General features: G+C 39.7%; 2 protein-coding genes across 3 annotated transcripts; both read left to right on the top strand.

Annotated features, from left to right (window-relative positions):
• The first annotated feature begins 6,671 nt into the window (after window positions 1-6,671).
• LOC109179573 (protein TIFY 9-like) lies at window positions 6,672-10,938 on the top strand. Of its 2 annotated transcripts, none has more exons than XM_019329074.1 (5): window positions 6,672-6,944; window positions 7,069-7,289; window positions 7,414-7,501; window positions 7,699-7,785; window positions 8,095-8,214. In XM_019329074.1, the coding sequence occupies exons 1-5, from the start codon at window positions 6,827-6,829 to the stop codon at window positions 8,190-8,192; spliced, it is 612 nt and encodes a 203-aa protein (XP_019184619.1). In that variant the 5' UTR covers window positions 6,672-6,826; the 3' UTR covers window positions 8,193-8,214. The 2 variants fall into 2 exon arrangements, with proteins under 2 accessions (XP_019184619.1, XP_019184620.1); XM_019329075.1 differs by lacking the exon at window positions 8,095-8,214 and adding an exon at window positions 10,563-10,938 and having other exon boundaries at window positions 6,682-6,944; window positions 7,699-7,756.
• Window positions 10,939-23,156: 12,218 nt separating this feature from the next.
• On the top strand, window positions 23,157-23,507 carry LOC109179597 (uncharacterized mitochondrial protein AtMg00240-like). Its single transcript, XM_019329098.1, has one exon. It carries the CDS (start codon window positions 23,157-23,159, stop codon window positions 23,505-23,507), a length of 351 nt encoding a protein of 116 aa, XP_019184643.1.
• Window positions 23,508-25,811: the final 2,304 nt, after the last annotated feature.

Here is a 25,811-nt window from a genome sequence, read left to right as displayed (position 1 = left end):
ATGCCGAGGACGGTAGGGGTACGGTGTGCACAATTTGGTGACAACACAGTTAACCGACCGAATCAAAAAAATTCAGTTAACCATTTTTAACAAAAATATTTTGTTTGGTTAATGGTTAAGGATTTTTTAGAATTTTGATTAATGATTAATTTGGTTTAAAAGTACGATTAACTAAATTAACCGAATTACATGCTTATATATGTTTTAATTATTTATAATTCATATATCATACTATTACACTATTTTTTTTTAAAAAAAATTATCATTTATATATTGATGCAATGACTATTTTGTTGTGTGAAAGTATGAATCGAAAAATTTTATTTATAAATTTCAATGTTTTTTTTAAAAATTAAACTAAAATATTTCTGTTAATTTGTTAACCAAGCGATTAAGTGAAAAAATTTCGGTTTAGTTAATTTCGAAATAGAAATTTTGGTTCGGTTTATAGTCAAAATATTTATAAATTCGGTTATGTTATTAACCGAATGGATACCCATAGAGGTCTACTCTCAGGCCTCAGCCATCCATGATTGTCAGTTGAGAATCAACGGTCTAGAGTTGAGCATGTAAGAGCGGGTGAAATCGTTACACTTAACACAAAACTACGTGACTGCATGCACATATTATGGAGAACGATGCACTTATTAATTAGGGGTATTGACTGATTGAGTATGGAGCCGTTGCACTTATTAGAATAGATTAATTACACATTAGCTTGTATATATAAATACATAACCCCTATAGATAATAGAGGACAAGCAAAATCTTATATTCAAAATTACTACTTGTCGTTCACTTACTCAAAACTACATTTAAGACTATTACCATCAATATTCTTTAATATTTCTCACATCAAAATGCCGGTAATAATCAATAGAAACATAGAAAATACACATCTAATCTTCCAAAAAAAACATAAAAAAAATACACATCCCCACATCTAAAAATCACCGATCAGTAGGTGATAGTTGTCAGTTGTCAGGTAAGAATAATAATGTTTTTGTTTGTACTCCCTAAATTAGGTGAAAGATTGTTTTGGCCCCCTCAACCCACTACAGAAAACCTTCTTCTTGTGGGATTGCGTGTTTGCTTAGCCAACGTTGGATTCCACTAGAGCGGCTTCAACAGGAATCTCTTCCGTAGTGTCACGTTTTAATAATGCATATTATATTATATACTTTTATATTTTGGATGACAAAGTGAAACCAAAGTCTACACAGAGGAAATGATATCTTGTAAATTTAACAGCGTGTAAATCTAGTCAACTAGTTAGTTAAATCAAGAAAGTCAATAAGCAGTTATTTTGACTGTAAGTTAAATTTAGAATTTCAGATTATCAAACCAACAAGTTAACCAACTTCATTGAGATTGTCTCATGCATATTATATTATATAGGTTATATTCCACATTTATTTATTTTTTTAATTCAAATAATATGATGAGTGAAACCAAGGGTTTGCATGGGTAATCCTACTTTGTAACTCTAGTTAGCTGATTGGCCAAACTAAGAAGGCAAATAGGCAACAATTCTCACTATCTATAAGTCAAATTTGGAACCTTGTGATTATAAAGTCAATAACGTGACCAATTTAGTTGAGATTGTCTCATACATATTGATGGGGATATGGGACATGGGCTGAAGGCTTAGTGGACTAGCCCAACGCTGTAGATGGATCGAAGGGAAGCTGGTGTAAGTGGGGGAGGGGGTGGTGGTGTACATGGAGGTGGGCTACCGGAAAAGGTGGTCGGTGGCCGCCCGCTTGCCAGAGGTGGTCGCCGGCTGGGGCGCTGGCCCCAACCAGCGACGGCGCACCCTGCGCGGGGCTGGGAGCGGCCCGAGCATGACTGGTGCGCGCCTGGGCGCGACACAATACCTCTCGCGCGGGGGCCGTGTGCGATGCGGGGGGTTGGGAGGATGGCAGGTCTTGGCATGCGGCCTCCGCGCGAGTACTCCGGGAGTGGTGGGTCGGTGTAACCGATGCAGGAGAGAAGTGGCGAATGTTTAGCCGGGCAACATGGGACATGTGACATTGGTAGAAGGGTGTCGATCTGATGGCGTACACAGGGAATATGCTATAAATAGGGGGTCTGGATTCTTAGCAAGGGACAATAAGGACACGATGAGCACTACCATCTAGCGGTCTTGATCCCATTTTTTCAACCCTCTCAACTGAGTTCGATTCTTGATAGTAGCATAGTCAGCTATAGTCCATCCTTTGGGCCGCCATTCTGGGCCTGTACCTCGAGCTTTATACGTGTTATTTTGAACCTAGTGCCCCGGGTAATAAAAGTTATTCTTTTCCTATCTCGTTCTATATTTTTATATCTAGTTTATGGTGGACCCGGTCTCAATAAAACCATCACATATTATATGATATATATAGGTTATGTTCCACGTTCAATTTTCTGTAAAATTTAAATAACATAATTAGTAGTCATCAGGGACGGAGCCAGAGGGGGGGCAGGGGGATCAACTGCCCCCCCTCACCCCACCCCCACTCCATATATAATATGTATATGTATATATGTATATATAGTATATGTGTTAGTACTAGTATAAAAAAACTAGTAAATGTCAACAAGTAAAGAGTTAGATTAGTTGGTAGAGCATATCTATGGTAATAAGAAAAGTCTTGGGTTCAAAATCTTACATTAACATATTTTGTCCTTTACTTTTTTAATATTTTAATACATATATATGTAAAATTTATAATGTGTTTTATATTCAAATTATTTTATTAAATTACAATTATATTTCTTAAGTAATGGTTATAAAAAAAAAAAAAAAATTCTTAGATAATTTTTTTTTAAAATTATATCTTTTGTTTGAATGTTTCGCTTTTACTGGAAAAAATTATAATTTCTTAAGTAATGGTTATAAAAAAAAAAATTTCTTAGATAATTTTTTTTTAAAATTATATCTTTTGTTTGAATGTTTCGCTTTTACTGGAAAAAATTTCTGAATCCGTCCTACTTCGCCCCCCCCCCCCCCCCCTCCCCCCCTCAATCGAATTTCTGGCTCCGTCCCTGGTAGTCATTTAAGATACAAATTTTGTCTTTAAAAAATATTACGGATCGGAGTTTTTTTTCTTTTTTTTTTTCTTGTTAAAGTTATAGAGTATAGTGAACCGCAAATTATACTATTATTAACTATGATCCACATTGTATATATTGTGGGACTAGATCCAAAAGGAGATTCAAATAATTTTGTATCTGTAGTTAATATATTATGTACCTTCAAATTAAAGATTATGTACATGTAAATAAATATAAGTTATTGGCAAGCACATTATGCTCAGATGGCATGTAGTGATTCTCCCATATGGGAGGTCATGAGATAGAGCCTTCAGTGGAGGCGGTGTTGACTCTTTGTGTTTCGCTAGATTGAGAAAGTATATATGAATAGAAGATTATGTACATGTAAATAAACATAAGTTATTGCCAAACACATTATGCTCAGATGGCATGTAGTGATTCTCTCAAGGTGATTGGTAAATTAAATGTTTACTATTAGCTGACCAATAAGGACATTTTTATTTTTATTATTATGTAAAGTTTAATATAATTTATTTTTTATAATAATAATAATCATCATCATAAATTATTTTTAATTATGAATATATAAATTTTAAAATAATTTTATTTTGTTGTTGTTGTTGTTGTTAAAAGGGTTAATTTGAAATCATAACAAATTATTGGGGCCAAAATATAATTATAAAAATATGACAAATAAAAACTAAATGCCCTAATTAAACTCGCATTCCATTTCCCTTTACCTCCATTTGCGGCGAGAGCAACTTAGAGCGACAGAAACGGAACATCATCGACGGTAGTGGTTTGGAAGTTTGATGTTGAGGGTTGGTGAAAATCCGAAAAAAAAAACAGAAGAAAAGATATTCGGGTTTGTAGTAAAAAATCTTAGTACAAAAATTAAATTTATATTATTATTAATTTTTTTGTTTGGTTTTCTGTGTATCTCTGTGACTTTAATTGCTCGATTTTGTAATATAACACCTCAGTACAAATATTGCATATTCTTCTATTTCATTTTTGGGTTTGAATCTCTTTGTTTTGTGCTTAAGCCACTTAATTTTGTAATAGAAATGTCAATACAAAAATGATTTTCAAGTCTTTTGTTTTTAGTTTGATTTTCTATGTTATTTGTGGCTTCCACAACTCAATCTTTGTCGTAGAAAATATCGGTAAAAAAGTTTTTTCTTCACTTTTGTTTTTGAGATAGATTTTCATAGCATCTTGTGGTGAAGCTACAATGGGGCATATTGGTCTTAAAAATAAAAAGATCAAGAGGTTGAATGGAAATGTTGCTCAAAGTAGCGTTTCCAATTTTAGCTAATTGACTAAGTCAAACAACAAAAGTTGTTCAAATAAGCTGAAAAAAGGCTGATCAGCCAATATCCAATTCCAAATACCCTTTGGCAAATTCGTGTTAACTGATAGCTAATTGGTTTAGTTGGTAGCTAATAGCTTATTGTGTTAACTGATTTGAGTATTTGACCAATTGATTGTATTAGTTGGTTACAAAAAGATGTTTGTTAAATGAGATGTTTACTATAAGCTAGTTGCATGTAAATGACCAATCGGGACATTATTATTATTATTATTATTATTATTATTATTATTATTATTATTATTATTATTATTTACAATAATTTAAATATCTAAAATCTAAATAAATTTTACATTTTAATATAAAATATTAAAATTGGACACTTATTTTTTGCGCATCAGTTATTATATAAAGTTTAATATAGTTTATTTTTATTATAATAATAGTTATCATCATAAATTATTTTTAATTATGAATTTAAAAATAATTTTATTTTGAAGTTGTTATTATTATTATTGTTGTTGTTGTTGTTGTTGTTGTTATTGTTGTTATTAAAAGGGTGAATTTGAAATCATAACAAATTATTGGGGCCAAAACATAATTATACAAAATATGACAAATGAAAAGCAAATACCCTAATTAAACTCGCATTCCATTTCCCTTTACCTCCATTTGTGGCGAGAGCAACTCATAGCGATAAAAATGGAGCATCATCAACGACAGTGGTTTGGGAGTTCGAAGTTGAGAGTTGGTGAGAATCTAAAGAAAGAAGTAAAGATATTCGGGTTTGTTGTAGAAAATCTTTGTACAAAAATTACGTTTTTATTATTATTAATTTTTGTTGGTTTTCTGTGGATCTCTGTGACTTTCATTGCTCGATTTTGCAGTAGAACATCTTAATAAAAAAAATTGCATATTCTTCTGTTTTATTTTTGGTTTTGAATCTCTGTGTTTTGTGCTTACGCCGCTCAATTTTGTAATAGAAATCTCAATAGAAAAATGATTTTCATGTCTTTTGTTTTGAGTTTGATTTTGAGCAAATACCAATTTTGGTCCCACAAGTATTAGCAAAATAACAATTTTGGTCCACATGTTTAATTCCTACCAATTTTCATCCACGACTATTGTTTTAGTGCCAAAATTCATCACGCCGATCACCATTTTGTTTAAGACATGCCGAAATATGAAATTATTAAGGGTATTTTCGTCCTTTTCAAATTACGACCCCAATTTGAGCATACATAAATGGATTTAAGTCTTAAGATCGATCCCAATTCGCAGTTCTTCTCCTCAAATTAAGATAAGATGAGGAAGATAATTGTGAAATGAGATTGATCTTCGGGATTAAACCCCTTTTTATTCATGCTCAAATTTAGATCTAAATTTGAAAATGACGAAAATACCCTTAAATATTTTAGATATCAATACATCTTTAATGTAGAGTTGTCCAGCATGATGAATTTTGGCACTAAAAATAGTCGTGGATGAAAATTGGTACTAAAACAATAATCGTGGATGAAAATTGATAAAAATTAAACATGTGGACCAAAATTATCATTTTACTAATACTCGTGGGATCAAAATTGGTATTTGTTCGTTTGTTTTTCTATGTTATTTGTGGTTTCTACTACTCAATCTTTGTTGTAGAAAATATCAGTAAAAATACTTTTCTTCACTCTTGTTTTTGAGATAGATTTTCATGGCATCTTGTGGTGAAGCTCCAATGTGGTAGATTAGTCTTAAAAATAAAAAGATCAAGAAGTTGAATGGAAACGCGGCTCAAAGTAGCGTTTCTAATTTTAGTTGTTTAACACAATCATCTCAAAGAAAAAGTTATTTTACCAAACACCCATTTTGGCTGATTGATTATGTCAAACAACCAAAGTTGGTTAAATAAGCTGAAAAATTGCTGATCAGCCCAGTATCTAAACACCCTTATTAGCTCTGCTTGGTAACATAGTTAGCTTATCGATCAATTTTAACTTATTTGACTATTTTTAACTGTTTGACTTGATTAAACAACCAATATAAGTGTTTGATTTTGGTGAAATTTGATTCTCAATATAACAATTGATAGTGAGCTTATTGGTCCACAGCACTCAATGCAATAAATGATATTCTTTTCACTTTATTGCATCTTATATTTCCATTATGGATGATGTGAATATGTACCCTAATAATGAAACCAAAAAATATCATTTATTTTATTTTATTTTTACTTAAATGCATGATGGGAATATATATATTCTTTATTGGGTCCGTCCTCAGCATTTTTCATATGTATGTTACTATATTTATATAATAATATCTATATAATCTCAAACAGGGGAAATTCTCTTACTTGTCCTGCCCCTGGCGCCAACCCTTTTCTCGAGATATATAAATAATTCATATTCATCCTATTTCTCCCTCAAAAATCAAAATTCTCAACTCTCTCTCCGCAGAAATCTGAAATCCGATTTCATCTCTCTCGCAATGTCGAGATCATCTGCCGCAGCGGCCGTGGAACTCGATTTCTTCCGTCTGGAGAAAGAGGCCGCCGCAAAGCCTCCTCCGCCTTCCAAGCTCTTCGATCGCCGGAGAAGCTTCCGTGGTTAGTTCGCACATATTTATTTTTCCGTCTGAAACTCGTAGCATTTCGCTTTCTATGCTTCGCCGCCGGCTGATCGGATTGAAATAGTTTTGATTTCATTTCTCTCTCTCTCTCTTGCTTGCAGCCATTTCAAAAATTAATCCGGAGCTTCTTAAGAATGTGATCGCTACTGCCTCCGCCAGTTTTGCATCCATGGAAAACACCAGTGATTTGCAGGCCGCTCCAAAGCCCTCCTCCTATCTTTCTTCCAAGGAGGATCAGCTTCTCTTTTCTTCCATGGAGTCTACTCCCTTGACTGTTTTCTACAATGGAAGCGTCGCCGTTTTTGACGTCAATCCGCTCCAGGTCCGTATTATATATATGCTTTAACAATATAACAATATAACAATCCGCCGTTTTTTTTTATCTTTTTTATCTTTATATGTTTTTTGCAAAATTTTGTTTGAAAAGTAGAAAAAAAATTGTGTAGGCGGAGAATATTCTCAGACTTGCTCATGAAGGCATCCTCGGAACTTCAGACTCCGCTCATTCCATCGCCGTGGATAAGCTTAGCGGAGGTAATCAAGCTTCTCTTCTTCTTCTTCTTCTTTTTTTTTTTTTTTTTTTTTTTTTTTTTTTTTTTTTTTTAATATTAATTTTTTCAATATTTGTGTTGGATATACAAAGAAAATATAATAGCACATCTGTATTAGAAATTATGGGTGCATTTAAATAAGATACTTCTTCTTATTAATGTTGTGGATTATGATTGCAGATATGCCATTACACAGAAGGATGTCACTGCAAAGGTTTTTACTCAAGCGGAAAGAGAGGTTTGTATTATATGTTACGTTACTCCTTTTATATCAATTTGGGAAAATTGTAATTTATGTCCTTCTATAATATGCCAATTATCAATGTCACCCCTGAATTATTAGTGGTGTAAATGTTGCCCATTAATTTTCAAAACGATACATATATTGCCCCTTCCAAGTGTAAATGTTGTCCCTCAATTTTTGAAACGGTACATATATTGCCCCTTCCGTACTGTATGGGAGGGCAATATATGTGTACCGTTTTGAAAATTGAGGGGCAATATTTACACCACTAATAATTTAGGAATAACATTGATAATTGACATATTATGGAGGGGCATAAATTTCTATTTTCCCTATCAATTTTATGCATATTATATTATTGATCTCCTGTGAGAACCAGCAAATTAAACTTGTGCATAAATTAGACAAACTTCTCCCAAATGAAAAATGATGTTAGATCTGAGCCGTTAATTTAATCTAGATCAACGACGATCAAATTAAATGATTTTTTTTTAAAATGCACTTCCTAGCAACATGGATGCAAATGATCAAGTGTCTCGAACTGGCGCACCTTAAACTTCGAATTTATGCACCTTAAGCTTTAAGCATACGTACCTTAAGAGTTGAACTGATGCATCTTAAACTTTTAATATACGTCCTTAAGCTATAAATTAAACTTACACTTTAAGCTTTAAACCACCTTAAACTTTAAACTTAGGCACCTAAAGCTATAAACTTACGCAACTTAAGCTTTGAACTTATACACCTTAAGCTAAAAAATAATGCACTTTAAAATTTAAACATACTCACCGAGTTAAATTGATGCACCTTAAATATTTTATTTTCATTATCTAAGATTCGTATTTTTTTCCTATTTATAACAATGTACTGACATTCTTACTACTTGGTAAGTCATGTTATAGAATTTTTCTATAATATATATTTTATAATAGTACAAAAATTAAAGAAGATGTATCGTCAAAATAAAGGGGCACACTTGTGTAAAAATGTCTCACATCTCACATCTCACGGATATTTATTTGTGAGACGGGTCATGTCAATATATATGCAAATATGAGTTGGGTCAATATGCAAATGCAATACTTATACTAGCAAATGTAATAGTAAATATTACATTTTATCTTGACCCGATCTATCACACAGACAAAGATCCGTGAGACGGTCTCCACAAATTTTTGCTCAAAATAAAATATATAGTATCCAAATTAAAATATTACAATAAAAAATGAAGAGACATCACTATTTTAAGTTGTGTAGAATTTTCTTAATTCATATATACTAGCTGGTCCCATTTGATTTCAGCCATAATTTGGTCAACAGCAAATGTACCACATGTTTCTCGTTACATTATCCAATTCAACGGTTTTACCAAAATAATGTCGCACCTATTCACCTAATAAAATCAGATCACTTACTTGCATCCTTAATAAAATATCTATTTATATTTTTGTATAAAATTTTATACTAGTCATAAAGACTTCATTTTTAATTAATTAAATAAAATTTTGTTAAACGACATAGAATTCTGTAGAAATAAGGATACCATTCGTCTTGGCTTAGAAGGATGCCAAAATTGACTCCTATTTCCTACTTGACTAATTTATGTCGACCACCTCAAGAAAAAGAAAAAAGAAGTCAAAAACTTCACTTCAAAAATCACGATTTTCTAAAAAAAAATAAAATAATAATAATAATAATAATAATAATAATAATAATAATAATAATAAAATGTGGGAATGGCGTGCGGCGTGCTCATAGTACTTCTTCTCCCAAAGAAGTACAAGTACTGATAATCCGATAGGCATTATAGAACTTATTTCTCTTTTATTCATTTCATTATAATGATATTTTTATTTTTAATTTAATCTAATTTATTTTTGTTCTTTATTATAACAAAATTACACTTTTAATTCAAAATATCCAAAGTATTATTAAATGCTGTATGGTGTAATTTTGTGAAATTTGTTCACAAAGTAAAGATATTTTGAGCACTTTGAAATTAAAGTGAAATGTTTTTTAAACTTAATAATTGAAATTGAAATAAATCAATACCGAAAACCAAAAGTGGAAGCTAGTATCAATTTAATAGTGTTTACATTTACTTTTAAAATTATTTTTTAATTTTTACATCCTAAAATATCATTATTATTGTATTCATTTAAAAAGTATTTGGCTACTATGTTAACTATTTGTATTACATTATCTAATTAATTCATAGTGATATCAACCAATTTACATATAATTAAAAAATATAAAGAAATCAAACCTGGAGAGAGCAACCTTAAATTTCTAGAACAGTTGTCCCACCCAAAAGAGGTGCTTACAATATAGCGAGGAGGGTTAGTCACTGTATTTGACGGTGATAACCTTGGGTATACCCAATATATATATATATATATATATATATATATATATATATATATATATATATATATATATATATATATATATAAAGAATTCTTTTTAAAGTCTTATATATAATATCCAATCAAGAGATTAATATAGGAGATAGTTTTACAAAGAAAAATTAACATTTTCCATATATAATATGCTTTATATATGAAAAAATTATACAATGCCAACAAGATTCATGCATATTATTATAAATATAAAAGGCAGTAACATTTTATAAATAAAATGATAATTATTTACAAAAATACAACTTTTTTTTTTTTTTTTTTTGTAAAGATGTATGTTGATTTTATCATTATAAAATTTTCTCCCACGCAGATATATATATGGATGAGTTATGTATTTATGTATAAGGAGACACTAAAACGTGTTTGTTGAAATTTGACAGGTTCACAATGGCGGCGCCCTATGCTTATCCTTCCAACTCCGCGTTTGGAAACTGAAATGTGGATACATTATTATCTAAAATGAGGCTTGACTATTTCTTTAAGAAACAAACATTATCGCTTAATTACTTATTGGTACTGTAATTGCTCGTTTTAGTGGTGGGATGCGCTGTTTTTGAAGTTGGGGAAAGTGTTTATGGGCAACTACTACTAGTACAAGTCCACTAATTTCCTTCACTTTCCTCGACTTTTCTTTCTTTGGTAGTTTGGTCTCATCTCTTTATTTGTATTATTATATACCTAGGGTCTATTTCAAGTTTCGCACCATTATATTATTTGTTTGTCTTACTTTTAAATTGTAGTTTGTACTTTTATGAGCGAATGTTTTATATATATGTTCTTTTTAAAAAAAAATTGAAAATATAGCTCTTTTGTTATATTAACTTTTTTAAGGATTTAAAGTATGGTGATTTTATACAAATTTATTAGGATTTGCTTTAAACAAACATTTTTATTAATGCAAAGAAAAACATGATTACAATGTGTTGGCCTACCTTAAGAGTCAACAATCGTTATGCCATGGAACTGTGTTCACCATCTATGGTGAATACGGTCCCAAACAGTAACGGTGTTTACGGGTACCGTTATTTTTCACCAATTTTTTTTTTTAATTAACAGCGCGACTTTTCTTCTTCATATTCATATTTTACGATTTCACTTCCTCTTCGCATAAGTTTCTTCAACACTCATAAATTATAAATGTGCAGGCATGGATTTATGAATTTGCAGTTATGAAATTATGAATTTTCTTTTATGAGATTATGAATTTTCTGTTATGAAATTATGAATGTTCTGTTATGAGATTATGAATTTGCTGTTATGAGATTATGAATGTACAGAAAATTCATAATTACATAACTGTAAATTCATAATCTCATAACAGAAAATTCATAATTTAATAAATGTAAATTCATAATCTGAACATAAAATGCAAAACGCCGTTAACAGCACATTAACTAACTTTTTTTTTTCCGTAAAAACGATGCCGTTTGGAACCGTGCTCACAAAGCATGATGAACACGTTTCCACGGCATAATTTGCGAAGAGTCAAAAGCACAATTCATTGAATGGAAACAAACCTCTTCCTTACGATTTATATTAGCCCTCGAACCAAACTAAACTTAAAAACCTACCAAATGCATTACCTCAACTATTCAATAATCAAACCACAATTCTAGAAGTACGTTTTGTAAGTTACTATATCAATCGGTCAACAAATGCTTCGGCAAGTCACCAACTAGAACAAATATAAGCCAAGTTGATCGATTGATATGATCTCGTATCAAGCAAGCACCACTTGCTAAAACCAAGAAAAAAAAAAGGAAGAATCAGAGGGAGATTGAATTTTTGAAGGAGGCAAGATAGATAGAATATATAGAGAGACATAATAAAGAGATAAAGAGATATAGAATGTTGAGAGAAATATTGAAATCAACTTGCCTTTTAGCTCGTAGTAATTCTCAATGAAACGAATTAGATATATATGAAATAGTATATTGTTGAAGATCATAAAGGAATTGTCAGAGAAAAGAGTAGGAGAAAAAGAAGAAAGTATGGGTATAATCTCACTTATCTTATTCATCATTGACGGTAAATATGTTACCGGAAATATAATATAAAGTAACGAATAAGAAAGTAACAATAGTGGTATTGCCCTTTTGTATCAGAATGAAAAGTACCGTGTCTTTGTCCAGAGTATTGAACGTCCCCCTCCAAGCTGAGGGGAGTCCCTACTTATACAAATGCTGCTAACGGTAACAACATGAAGCATAAATGGGGAGCTAAGCCTTTAATTCTCTCTCATCAATGGTGGCTTCAATGGTAGTAAAGGTGACAGCCGTTGGAATTCTGCCCGTTGGAGTTTTGCCCGTTGGGTTTCCATGTGGTGTCGGGTCAGATGCTGCTTATGATCCGGGTCAGGTGCCAGCACCATTATCCTGTCACCAATCCCCCCTACTCCCGAGTCTACGGATGTGTTTGAGTTGACTAGGGAGTAAGACTGAATTTGCTTGGTATCGTGCAGAATCCCGGTTGATCCCGAGTATGTCATTTTATTTTCTAAATCACAGATGAATTTTTTTTTTATGCTGGCCGAGACGGGCTGCGGCTTAGGCTGGCAGAGGCGTCGCCTCGACCAATCGTGGCCAGGGCGTGCACCCCAGCCGATCGTTCGTGGCCGAGGCGTCGCCTCGACCGCGCGTGGCCGAGGCGTCGCCTTGGCCGATCATGGTTGAGGCGTCGCCTCGACCAACCGTGGCCGAGGCGTGCGCCTTGGCCGATCGAGGTCGAGGCATCGCCTCGACCGATCGTGGCCGAGGCGAGCTCCGGCCCCACATTTTTTTTTCTATCTTTCTTTCTTTCACTATTTTTTTTTCTTTTTTTACGGACAGGCTGAGACGCCGCCTCGGCCAGTGGCCGAGACGCAGGCCTCGGCCTGGCCGAGGCGTGCGCCTCAGGCCCTAGGCCGAGGTGCTGCGCCTCGACCTGGCTGAGGCGTGCGCCTCAGGTTCTAGGCCGAGGTGCTGCGCCTCGGCCAACGGCCGAGACACGTGCCTCAGTCCCAAGGCCGAGGTGCTGCGCCTCGGCCTGGCCGAGGCGTGCACCTGGTGGCCTTTTTTTTTTTTTTTTTTTTTTTTTTTTTGGCTGGCCGAGACGGGCTGCGGCTTAGGCTGGCCGAGGTACGTGCCTCCGGCTGATCACGGCCGAGGCGTCGCCTAGACCGATCGTGGCAAACGCGTGCACCCCGGCAGATTGTTCGAGGTCGAGGCGTCGCCTCGACCGCTCGTGGCCGAGGCGTGCGCCTCGGTCGATCGTGGCCGAGGCGTCGCCTTGGCCGATCATGGTTGAGGCGTCGCCTCGACCAACCGTGGCCGAGGCGTGCGCCTTGGCCGATCGTGGTCGAGGCGCCGCCTCGACCGATCGTGGCCAAGGTGTGCGCCTCAACCGGTCGTGGCCGAGGCGAACTCCGACCCCACTTTTTTTTTTTTTTTTTTTTTTTTTTTTTTTACGGACAGGCTCCGACGCCGCCTCGGCCTGTGGCTGAGTCGCGGGCCTCGGTCTGGCCGAGGCGTGCGCCTCAGGCCCTAGGCCGAGATACTGCGCCTCGGCCTGACCGAGGCGTGCAGGCCCTCGGCCGAGGCATGCGCCTCAGGCCCTAGGCCGAGGCATGCGCCTCAGGCCCTAGGCCGAGGTGCTGCGCCTCGGCCCGGCCGAGGCGTGCGCCTCAGGCTCTAAGCCGAGACGCGTGCCTCAGGCCTTAGGCCGAGGTGCTGCGCCTCGGCCAATGGCCGAGACACGTGCCTCGGCCTAGCCGAGGCGTGCGCCTGACGGCTTTTTTTTTTTTGTTTTTTTTTTTGTTTTTTTTTTTCGGCTGAGGCGTTGCCTTAGCCGTGTTTGGCCGAGGCGTCACCTCAGCCGTGGGCGCTGGCCGTGACGCGTGCCTCGGCCAGTGACCGAGGCGCGCGCCTCAGGCCTTTTTGCGGCTCGGCTTGAGGCGCCGCCTCAGTCGTGCCTTGGGCCGAGGCGTGCGCCTCGACCTTGGTTTTTTTTTTTTACAATGTGGCGTCGGTCGGCTTTTGGTAGCTCCAGCCCCTCTTTTTTTTTTTTTTTTTAAGGACAAGCTGCAACGCCGCCTCGGCCTTTGGCTGAGACGCGGGCCTCGGCCTGGCCGAGGCGTGCGCCTCAGGCCCTAGGCCGAGATACTGCGCCTCGGCCTGGCCGAGGCGTGCAGGCCCTCGGCCGAGGCATGCGCCTCAGGCCCTAGGCCGAGACGCGTGCCTCTGCCCGGCCGAGGCGTGCGCCTCTGGCCCTAGGCCGAGGTGCTGCGCCTCGGCCCGGCCGAGGCGTGCGCCTCAGGCTCTAGGCCGAGGTGCTGCGCCTCGGCCAATGGCCGAGACGCGTGCCTCAGGCCCTAGGCCAAGGTGCTGCGCCTCGGCCAATGGCCGAGACACGTTCCTCGGCCTGGCCGAGGCGTGCGCCTGGCGGTTTTTTTTTTTTTTTTTTTTTTTTTCGGCTGTGGCGTCGCCTTAGCCGTGTTTGGCCGAGGCGTCACCTCAGCCGTGGGCGCTGCCGAGACGCGTGCCTCGGCTAGTGACCGAGGCGCGCGCCTCAGGCCTTTTTGCGGTTCGGCTTGAGGCGCCGCCTCAGTCGTGCCTTGGGCCGAGGCGTGCGCCTCGACCTTATTTTTTTATTTTTTTTTTTCTGTTTACAATGTGGCGTCGGTCGGCTTTTGGTTGATCGAAGGCGGTGCTGAGAACCTTTTATTTGAGCAAAGTAACCTGGGTAGACCATGATTACAAAGTATTGTTTACAGATCTGGGCGGACCACGACTACAAAATATTACTTATAATATCTAATTAAATGTTCTGAGTTCCATACCCGATCGATCATCCTTGCAGATGGTGTGGACTTGAAGGTCCTTTCCGCCAATCTTTTTGCATGCTTTTACGTAACAACTGCGTGCTGCTCACTGGTCTCCTCTGACGACTCCTATCCCACTCGGAGTAGGGAACTTCATACACAAGTGTTCCACCGACACTATGGCCTTGAGGTCCTCCAGTGCCGGTCTCCCCAAAATGATGTTGTGCACACAAGTGAGTCTTACCACGATGAATTCCACGTCAAGTTTGCGAATGTTAGGGCTCGTGCCTATCTCCACTGGTAAGACCACTAACCCCTCCGTCTCCACTGAATCTCCCGTAAATCCAGAGAGTGGGGTACGTACTTCTTTGAGCTGGTTCCTAGGTATCCCTAATTTGGTGAAGGCATCGTAATACATCATATTGACTGAGCTTCCCGTGTCGACTAAGATGTGGCGAACATTGACATTGTTGACGTCCATCTCAATCACCAGGGCGTCATGATGGGGTAACGGGCCCTCTGGGAGGTCATCATTAGAGAAGGTGATGGCCTCCTGTCTCTGTTTCTCTTCTCTAGGAAGACTCACCACTTCTCCCACGTATAGCTGCCGGCTCCACTTCTTTCTTTCCGCAGGCGTGTCACCCCCTACGGGTCCACCATAGATAAAGTGTATGGTGTGCTTCTTTTGTCGTCTGGGCACCACCTCGATTTCTTTCTCGCTATCATTGTGCTCAGATATTTGGTCGTGTTCTCTTTTTTTGGCGTTCGAGGTGGACGGCTCTGTGCCATCCTCATTCCTCCAGACATTTTTTGGTGGATTGTGTTGCGACTATTGCTGCTGCTTGGATCGCTTGACGAAATGTCGGAAGTAGCCCTGCTGGATGAGTTCTTCTATTTGTTTCTTCAAAACGTGACACTCATCCGTATCGTGGCCAGTTTGCTTATGAAACCTGCAGTACTTTGTTTGGTCCGCCTTCGGGGAGACCTTCATGCACTCCTCGGGGAATTCTACCATTCCCATCTCCTCAGCTTGCTTTAGAATGACACTGACGGGATGGGTAAGAGGAGTTAGATTACGCAAAGGGACCAGGCGAGGTCGTTCGTGGTCTCGGCCTTTCCCTGCGGTCGGGTGGTTCGAGAGTGGTGCCTGGCTGGGCGGATCCGCTTTCCCAAGCTTCCCACCTTTCCTACCATCCTCTTCGTCCTTCTTCTTCCTGTCGACGTCCTCTGCTTCGACATAGCGGCTAGCCGTCCTTATCAGCTCTTCGTAAGAGCGGGGTGGTGGGCGTTCAACTGCTTGTGGAAATACCCTGATCTTAAGGCATGGATAAATATCGGGATCGCCGCCTTGGAGTCGAAGTCGTAAACATTATTAACTTCCTTTTTCCATTTTATCAGGAAGTCTTTGAGGCTCTCGCCTCTATCTTGCTTCACTACACAGAGGTGAGAGAAGGGTTTCTTACGCTGTATGCTACCGGAGAAGTATGTCAGGAAGCTCTTGTACAACTCCCCAAAGTTTTGGATCGACCCATCAGGGATGGTGTTGAACCAGTCTTGGGCCGCTCCATCCAGGGTGGACAAGAACGCTCGGCACATGATGGCGTCCCCTGCCCCGTTCATTACCATAGTAGCCTTGTACCTTGTCATGTGGACACGTGGGTCAGTGACCCCCGTGTACTCCTTGATGGCGGGCAACCTAAAGTCCCTCGGCAAAGGTACGTCCATGATGCTTGGGGAGAATGGTGCTGCCATCCGTACCTCGGGTTCCGGCGACTGATATCGTGCCTCCACCCTTCTTACTAACTCCTCGATTCTTCTCTGCAGCCTCTCGACCAGGGCCGACTCATCAGGGTGCCGGTGCGGGGTCGGCTGCCGCTCTTCCAAGTGTCGACGTAAGGCCGACTCATCAACGTGTTGGCGTGAGGTCGGCTCCCGAGACTCGCCTACCTCCTCTGTGGGTGATCTCTCGGCTTCTCTGTTTTCGTGTTGGCGAGGACCTCTGGTAGAGGATCCCTCGGCCCGTGATCCTAATCTTTGTCGCACGGGCGCCCTCTGTCCCAATCGTTCTGGTGCAGATTGGGAAGGGCCTAGTTGTCGTCTGGCCGGTCCACTTCTTTGGGTCTCCACCCCTATTTCCTGGGGCCGCGGCGGGGGCACTTGGCCTTGCAGTCCCACCGCCACTTGGTTTAGCGCCGCCGTCACTGCTCGTTGTATGGTCGCCTGGAGGTTCACGACTTGGTTCGCCCCTCCATTGTTGAGTTGGTCTCGAAGGTCCCCGTACCTCCCGTTGTTGAGTTGTTCTCGGAGGTCCCCTCCGCGATTGTTGGTGAGTTGGTCCCGGAGGTCACGTGAGGCATTGCCATTGTTCACGTTGCGGGAACCGTGGGAGCTGCGGGACACCATTCTTTCAAGCTTGCTGTTGAAAGAGGAAAAGAGTTGTGTGTGTTGTCGCCTGCTTGAGTGTTGGACTCAGGCTCTCAATGAAAGCACCAATGATGGTAAATATGTTACCGGAAATATAATATAAAGTAACGAATAAGAAAGTAACAATAGTGGTATTGCCCTTTTGTCTCAGTATGAAAAGTACCGTGTCTTTGTCCAGAGTATTGAACGTCCCCCTCCAAGCTGAGGGGAGTCCCTACTTATATAAAAGCTGCTAACGGTAACAACATGAAGCATAAATGGGGAGCTAAGCCTTTAATTCTCTCTCATCAATGGTGACATCAATGGTAGTAAAGGTGACAGCCGTTGGAATTCTGCCCGTTGGAGTTTTGCCCGTTGGGTTTCCATGTGGTGTCGGGTCAGATGCTGCTTATGATCCGGGTCAGGTGCCAGCACCATTATCCTGTCAATCATAATCCAAGAACACACACACACACATATATATACAAAGGTATAATAAAGGCATACAATAATGAACTCCTTTTTATAATTTCTTCCCCATCGCCCTATGCCCTGGCTACATATTTCGATCCTAGTAAATACATCCATCTCTGTCATCTTTAACCAACTATGTTCCACAATCTCACGGCAGACATCCTCTCTTAGCCACATATTATCGAAGCAAAACCGTTTGCGGTGCACTGAATGTTCAAACTTTACCGGCCTGATCATAATTGGATTATGGTCACTGTAAGGGCAAGGAAAAGAGATTGCTTTCGCACCGTCAAACAGAGTATGCCACAAATCAGTTATCAAGACCCTATCTAATTTTTCCTCAACTATTGCTGGCATGCCCTTGGACTTTTCCCATGTGAACTGATAGTCCATGAAAGGAAAATCTTGAAGACCACTGTCGGCTATAGCTTCCTGAGAACTTGTTATAAGCCATTCCGAGTGCGGCAAACGTCCTCTTTTCTCCGACTAATGAAGGAGATCATTAAAATCCCCCATCACTACCCATGAAAGGGTATTCAAACCTGCAAGAGTTCGTAACAAATTCCACGAATCCCATCTTCGATGTCTTTCCGGGAATCCATAGAAACCGGTGAATCGCCAATCAGGGCTACTAATGTCAAGAACAATTGTTGCATCAATATGATTTTGCAAAAAGCTTGTGACATCAACTTCCCAACTATCCGACCAAAGAAGTGCCAAATCACCTCTCTGGCCCTGAGCATAAACTACAAGCATATTACTAAACCCAAGCTGTATATGGATTACCTCCAACTTCTACTGATTAACAAATGTTTCTATTAAAAACGCCATCTTCGACCTCATTGAGTGGATCATATTTGCTAGAACACGAACTGCCATCGGGTTGCCAAGCAGCCGGCAATTCCACGATATAATACTCGTATTTCCTTGCGGATTTGCGAAACCAAACCCGCCTATACCATGTTTTTTTGAACAAGATGTTTGGTAGTCAATGATAATAGATTAATCACCGATGTACCAGAACCTGCAGCTTCATCCTCAATCCTCCGTTTTTTCTGTTCAACACAGATGGTATCAATTTTTGAACTAACCATACCTTGTTCAATAATTGGTTCGGTACTGTTAACAACATCTTGCATGGCACCTTTATCCTTCTGCACACTAGAATTATCGTCACTACGATCAGCCTCCCCTTCATGTGCCAGTGCAATCCAATTCTTAGGTTCAATTGTTGGAGGATGACGGTTCAAGCCAGCATGCAGCCACTAGTTAGGGGCGTTCTTGTCTTTCCATCTGTTAATTGGTTTTAACCACCTTGATATTATCTTCCCGCTTTTATCCATTGTGTATAACCTTTCTCTGCTTTGTAGTCTGCAACACTCAAGATATTATTTTCCTAATAAACAAGTTCTGTTCTTCTTCTCCCTGGTTCGAATGTGAACTCCATCATGGTATCAGAGCTCTGCTCTTACGCAGCCGCCGTCTCCGGCGTTAGAGAGACAGCTCCGGCGACAACTCAAACAACTCACATCGCTTCACCTACCACTCGGTCTCCTATCCATGCAGAGGAATCTGTTTCCTCAGACGCAAAGAAGTCTTAATCTGGAGGAACTCGAGAATCCTCTATTGTTTAGCTCCACCGATCATCCCTGTGCAGTTCTGGTTAGCCCTCCGTTAACAGGAAGCTCGAACTACGGCTCTTGGAGCATCTCTATGTGCATTGTGCTCGAGGTGAAAAACAAATGGTGTAGCGTGGATGGAAGCACCACAGCTCCAGATCAAAGGCAGTTTCTAGCTTGGAGACGTTGCAAGTTAATGATATGCTCGTGGATCTTCAAATCGGTACATCCGTCGATCGCGCAGAGCATTATGCACTTAGACAAAGCCAAGTACGTCTGGATGATCTAAGGCGCAGGTTTTTGCAAAGAGACGCTCAACGAATTTCAAGTGTTCAAAATGAAATTTACAGTCTAAAGCAAGGTAACCTCTCTGTTAATGAATACTACACTAGATGCCATACTCTATGGGAGGAATTGAATACTTTGAGGCCATTACCTGTCTGTAAATGCAATCCTAGATGTGCTTGTGATCTGATTAACGAGATTAGGAACGAACGAGATGCCGATCAGCTCATTTGTTTTCTTCAGGGCCTAAATGAAGATTATAGTAGTCTGAAATCAAACGTACTTGTTCTTGATCCTTTGCCAGAGGTTTACAAGGTGTTTGTAATGGCTGAAAAGCTAGAAAGATAAATTAAACTAGCAAATCTGAGTCTAGGAAATTTGGAAATTAACCAAGCTAACACAGTGCAGAATAGCCAAGCATCTGTGTTTGATAACAATGTTACTACTGCTGCTGTGAATAACTTCAATTTTAATAAACGAGGAAACAGCGGGAACAAGAATGCCAAATGCACTTTCTGTGGAATGGTTGGGCACACCATTGATAGTGTTACAAGAAGCATGGCTACTCCCCGGGATGGGTACCAGGCTTCAAATCTAAGGGAAAACAGTTGCAAACAGTTGCTGGCATGACTAATAATGCAGGGAATGTGGGAATCAGCTCTAAGTAACTACAACAGATCATATCTCTTCTTCAGACACAAGTTGGACAACCCTCTGGTTCCACCACCACTGCAGCGGTATCCTTGATCCCTACCTTCAGTGAGACACAATCAGTGGATGAAGGCAAGTGCTCTATATCTCACATTAATTCCCTTTCAATAAATTCATCTACTTGGATTCTTGATTCTGGAGCTACGAACCATATTGTTTGTTCTCTTGAATATCTTGTTGATTATCGAGTTGTTGAGAAAACTGAAGTGAACTTACCAACCGGGCAGCGTATTCCTGTTGAGAACATAGGAAATGTTAAGATTAGTGATGATTTGTGGTTGAAAGAAGCTTTGCATATCCTTGCGTTCCAGTTCAATATTATATCAGTGAGTAAATTGCTTCAAGACACTCCTTACAAACTAATCTTCATGTATGATCAATGTGTGATTCAGGGGACTCATGGAACAGTGGCTGGTTTAGCTAGGCAAGAGAGGGCATGTCTGATCAATGTGTGATTTAGGGGACTCATGGAACAGTGGCTGGTTTAGCTAGGCAAGAGAGGGGTTTGTACATGTTGATGCAACCACCAAGTTTACCTATTAAAAGCTTTGTTTTACAGTGTACTAGTAGTGAAGTGTGGCACCAAAGATTGGGCCACTTTCCAATCAATAAACTTCACTTACTGAATAATATTCATGTCTCTAATGCTAAGAGTGTGGCATGTGATGTTTGTCACCTAGCCAAACAGAAACGGTCTCCCTTTCCACTAAGTACTACTAATTCAACAGCTAGCTTTGAGCTTCTGCACATAGACATATGGGGTCCTTTCCCTATTTCTTCCTTGAAAGGAGAACGTTATTTCTTAACTATAGTGGATGACTACTCCCAGTTTACTTGGTTGCGTTTTAATGAAAAATAAGTCTAAGGCTAAACATTTCATAAAGCAATTGCATGCCTATGCACTAACACAGTTTGGTTCTTTAATCAAAACCATCCGCAGTGATAATGGACCAGAATTTCACATGGCAGAATTCTTCACTGAAAAGGGCATCATCCACCAAAGATCGTGCGTTAACACACCACAACAAAATGTCATTGTTGAGCGCAAACACCAGCATATTCTTAATGTTGCAAGGGCCCTCCGATTTCAAACTCATCTCCCACTTGAGTTTTGGGGACATTGCGTTATGCACGCAGTTTTCATAATCAATAGAATTCCTTCTCCTACTATTGCAGGTTCAAGTCCCTTTCAGAAACTATATGGAACAGAACCGGATGTGAGCAGACTTAAGATATTTGGCTGCCTCTGCTATGCTGCTACACTATCAACTGCTAGACATAAAATGGCTCCACGAGGTAGAAAGTGTGTGTTCATTGAAATGCTGGCAGATGTGAAAGGATATTTGTTGTATGACATTGTTGAAAAATCTACCTTCATATCACGTGATGTTAGTTTTTATGAAAAGGAGTTCCCCTTTGCTGAAATTGGTGATAATTCGACTATGCCACATTCAAGTCAGTTTGAGCCATCTCTTCCTCTCATTCCAGTTGTAACCCCCATGCAGTATGAAGCAACCACAAATCATACAGAGGATAATAATTCAGCTAGTAACCAGGAGCAGAACCTCTCGGATCATAGCTCTCCTTTGCAGGACCTTGCAGATCATAGTACACCCTCATCCTTGGAGTCCAATACTCATGCAAAATGCAGTCTTAATGATGATGATAACACACAAGAAGTGTCTATTACTCCAGATGTTCCCATGCAACAACTTAGGCGCTCTTCCAGAAACAGACATGCACCAAACAGACTTCAAGACTACTATTGCCAAGTGGCCTTGACCAAAGGCTCTTCTCTTCATCTTCTATCTAAGGTTATCTCTTACAGTAACCTTGCCATGCCTCACAAGATTTTTTCCATGGCTGTCACTTTTGTTGCTGAGCCACAAAATTACAATCAAGTCGTACGCCATGATTGTTGGAAAGATGCCACGAATGCTGAAATTAGAGCTTTGCAAGAGAACAATACCTGGGAACTTACAGAGTTGCCTCCTGGGAAGACGCCTATTGGATGCAAGTGGGTGTATAAAGTCAAACTCAAAGTTGATGGCTCTATAGAACACTACAAGGCGAGGTTGGTGGCCAAAGGTTTCACTCAGCAATTAGGAGTCGACTATATTGAAACGTTTTCCCCCGTAGCCAGACTGACTATGATTCGATCCTTTCTGGCTGTTGCTGCATCCCGGGGCTGGCACATTCACCAACTCGACATCAACAATGCGTTCTTGCACGGTGATTTGGACGAGGAAGTTTATATGACTTTGCCACCCGGTTTTTAAGGAGAAAAATCAAATCAAGTGTGTAAACTTCTACGATCTCTCTACGGCTTCAAACAGGCTAGTCGACAGTGGAACGCGAAGCTTATTGCTGCATTAATGAAGGTGGGATTTCAGCAGTCTAAATCCGACCCCTCTTTATTCACAAAAGGACGTGATGCCACTTCCATTGTGCTCCTTGTATATGTCGATGACATCCTAGTTGCTAGTGCTAGCATGTCTCTAATCCAAGAACTTAAAGCTTTCCTTGATAGTGCCTTCAAGATCAAAGACTTAGGCAATCTGGGCTATTTTCTGGGGATAGAGGCATGCTAGACTGAAGATGGATTGAACTTATGTCAACGCAAGTACGCCCTAGAAATTCTTGATGAATCGGGATTTCTTCACAGCAAGCCCGTGAGTACACCAATGGTGGCAAACCTGTGTCTTACTCATGATAATAGTCCTGCTCTTAGTGATATTGGCAGCTACAGACGCCTGATAGGCAGACTATTATATCTCACCGCGACTCGACCGGACATTGCCTACACAGTTCAGCAGCTAAGTCAGTTTGTTGGTGCTCCTATTGAGGCTCATATGTCCGCTGCTCATCGCCTTCTACGTTACATCAAGAACGCTCCTGGCCAGGGGCTACATTACCCAAAGAATGGCAGTATGCAGCTTACAGTCTTTTCTGATTCAGATTGGGCGACTTGTACTGAAACAAGGAAATCAATCACTGGGTTTTGTGTGTTTCTTGGATCAGCACTCATTTCCTAGAAATCAAAGAAACAGGTTACGGTCTCCAAGTCTTCCTCCGAGGTGGAGTATCGTGCTCTTGCTACGACCGTATGTGAAGTACAATGGATTACCTCCTTGCTCCGTGATTTACAGGTTGAATTGAGCAAGCCATCACCAGTTTTTTGTGACAACAAGTCGGCCATTGCCATTGCAAGAATCACGTTTTCCATGAAAGAACCAAGCATATAGAAATTGATTGTCACATTGTTCGGGAAAGAGTAACTCAAGGTCTAGTCAAGCTCCTTTCTATTCCATCCTCAGGCCAGATTGCAGACGGGTTTACCAAGCCTTTGCCTACTACGCAGTATCAACTCTTCATCTCTAAGTTGGGCATACAAAATCTGCATGCTCCAGCTTAGGGGGGGGGGGGGGGGTGTTGGAGGATGACGGGGTGTTCCACATAGCAGCAAGGCGTGGTAATGTTGAAATGATGAACGAGATATCAAATAGGTGCCCAGATTGCTGGGAGATGCTGAATAGCAAAGGGCAAAATGTATTGCATGAAGCAATACTGAGTAAGAAAGTGAATGTGATACGACATATAGAAGAAAGCTCCGACCAATTCGAAAATCTTGTGACTCAAAAAGATGACGAGGATGGCAACACACCACTGCACCTGCTTGCCATTACTCACCGCAGCATTATGCACCAATTTATAACAGAGCGTCGTCCTATGGCTATGCTGAATTACTTTATATTCAATAAGAAACACCAAACTCCGTTTGGCATGGCGTTTTTGAAACATAAAAAGTTGGATATTGAGGACAAAAGGCTATTAGAGGTAAGTACACTTTTATTTTTTGAGTAATACTAACTCTTTTGAAGTACAAAGAATCACTGCCCCACTAGTATTCTAACGTGATCTCCCATTTGGGAGAGTCACAATTATGCCACTTGACCATATAAGATCTTTGAAAACACTATGCCACTGCACACTAATTAAATTAAATACAATTTATTTCCATATCATACATACAGGACTATATATCCTCCCCGTCACAAATTCAAGGATCACAGTGTAAGTGTCAAACTAGATCATAATATAGCAACTTTACCAACTACTATGTAGTGTAATGCCACTCTGTTACCATTTCAAATGGTGGGCACGAGTTCGAAGCACAATGATAGTCATTGATTTTTTGGGCTGAAAAAGATTAAGAAAATATTTTAATATTTGAATTAATTAATAGTTTAACCTCACATAAAATTAAATATTTGCATATTTAAAATTAAAGCAACTTAACCAAACTATTAAACTATGCTACAGGACGAGAGTATTCGCGACTTTATTCTACATAGTAGAAAATTTGCTGACCGCATGATACAAAATCCGGAACACAAAGATAATATTTCTGATGACGAGGTAAAGAAGATTGAAGGAATGATACAAAGTGGTAAAACAAGCATCGTTGTGGCAACATTGATATTAACCATGACCTTTGCAGCCAGTATTGCAGTGCTAGGAGGATACCACCAAGAAAAAGGGTACCCGTTATTGTTACGAAACGCAGCTTTTCAGGCCTTTATTATTACTAATACTATTGCTTTCCTATGCTCTTTGTCCTCCATTGTCGTTCACATTGCGTTGGTGCGTGAAGCCTCAAGTTACTCCAGGAGCTCTAAAAGTGTGGCAAGCCTGAATTATTGGCAGAGTTTATTGCTTCTTCTTTCATGTTACGGAGTAGTAATTGCGTTCATGTGTGCAATGTATGCCACTTTAGCACCTTTACGTCCTCTTGCTACTGCTGCTTTAATCTTAGGCTTCTCCATTCTCATTGTTGCTTTTTATGGTTGTGTTATTGATTATGGAAAGGCCAATCTATGAAATGTATGGTAGCCGGCCACCATATCGAAATTGTTAATTAAGGCTAGGGTTTGACCGGTGGTTTAATTGTGCAATTCTTGGTTTACCTCTACAATGGCTTTAAGAGCAGGTCAAACACACACACACAAATTGTTATGTGTATGCAACAAATTCAGAGTATACCCGACACGACACCTTTAATTTGGCCCGAGTTGGTTGTCTCCTACAAAAAATATGGATCGGAGTGAAAGAGCTAGGTCAATAGGTTTGGAGGTCTCATCCAGATGGGAGATGTTTTTTTTATCCTCTCTGTTTTGTTGATTTGTTCTTCTTTGTTTAATTATTCTATTGTTTTTCTTTTTTGGTTTTTCCATGTTCCTTATGTGTTTCTTTCTTTGTAGTTTGTACTGTGTATGTTCCCTGTTCTATGAGTTTGCAATTTCATGAGTATTATTTATTGTGAAATAAAATCCATTCAT

This window comes from Ipomoea nil, unplaced genomic scaffold (genome assembly GCF_001879475.1).
Source record: "Ipomoea nil cultivar Tokyo-kokei standard unplaced genomic scaffold, Asagao_1.1 scaffold0937, whole genome shotgun sequence".
Classification (NCBI taxonomy): Eukaryota; Viridiplantae; Streptophyta; class Magnoliopsida; order Solanales; family Convolvulaceae; genus Ipomoea; species Ipomoea nil.
This window is presented reverse-complemented; position numbering and strand designations above follow the sequence as displayed.

Excerpts from the sequence above, each read along its gene's own strand:
- LOC109179573 (XM_019329074.1), top strand. The coding sequence starts at position 6,827 with ATGTCGAGATCATCTGCCGCAGCGGCCGTGGAACTCGATTTCTTCCGT. Across the intron at positions 6,945-7,068 it reads TCGCCGGAGAAGCTTCCGTG|CCATTTCAAAAATTAATCCG; the intron begins GTTAGTTCGCAC and ends TCTTGCTTGCAG. Across the intron at positions 7,290-7,413 it reads TTGACGTCAATCCGCTCCAG|GCGGAGAATATTCTCAGACT; the intron begins GTCCGTATTATA and ends AAAATTGTGTAG.
- LOC109179597 (XM_019329098.1), top strand. The coding sequence starts at position 23,157 with ATGGTGGCAAACCTGTGTCTTACTCATGATAATAGTCCTGCTCTTAGT.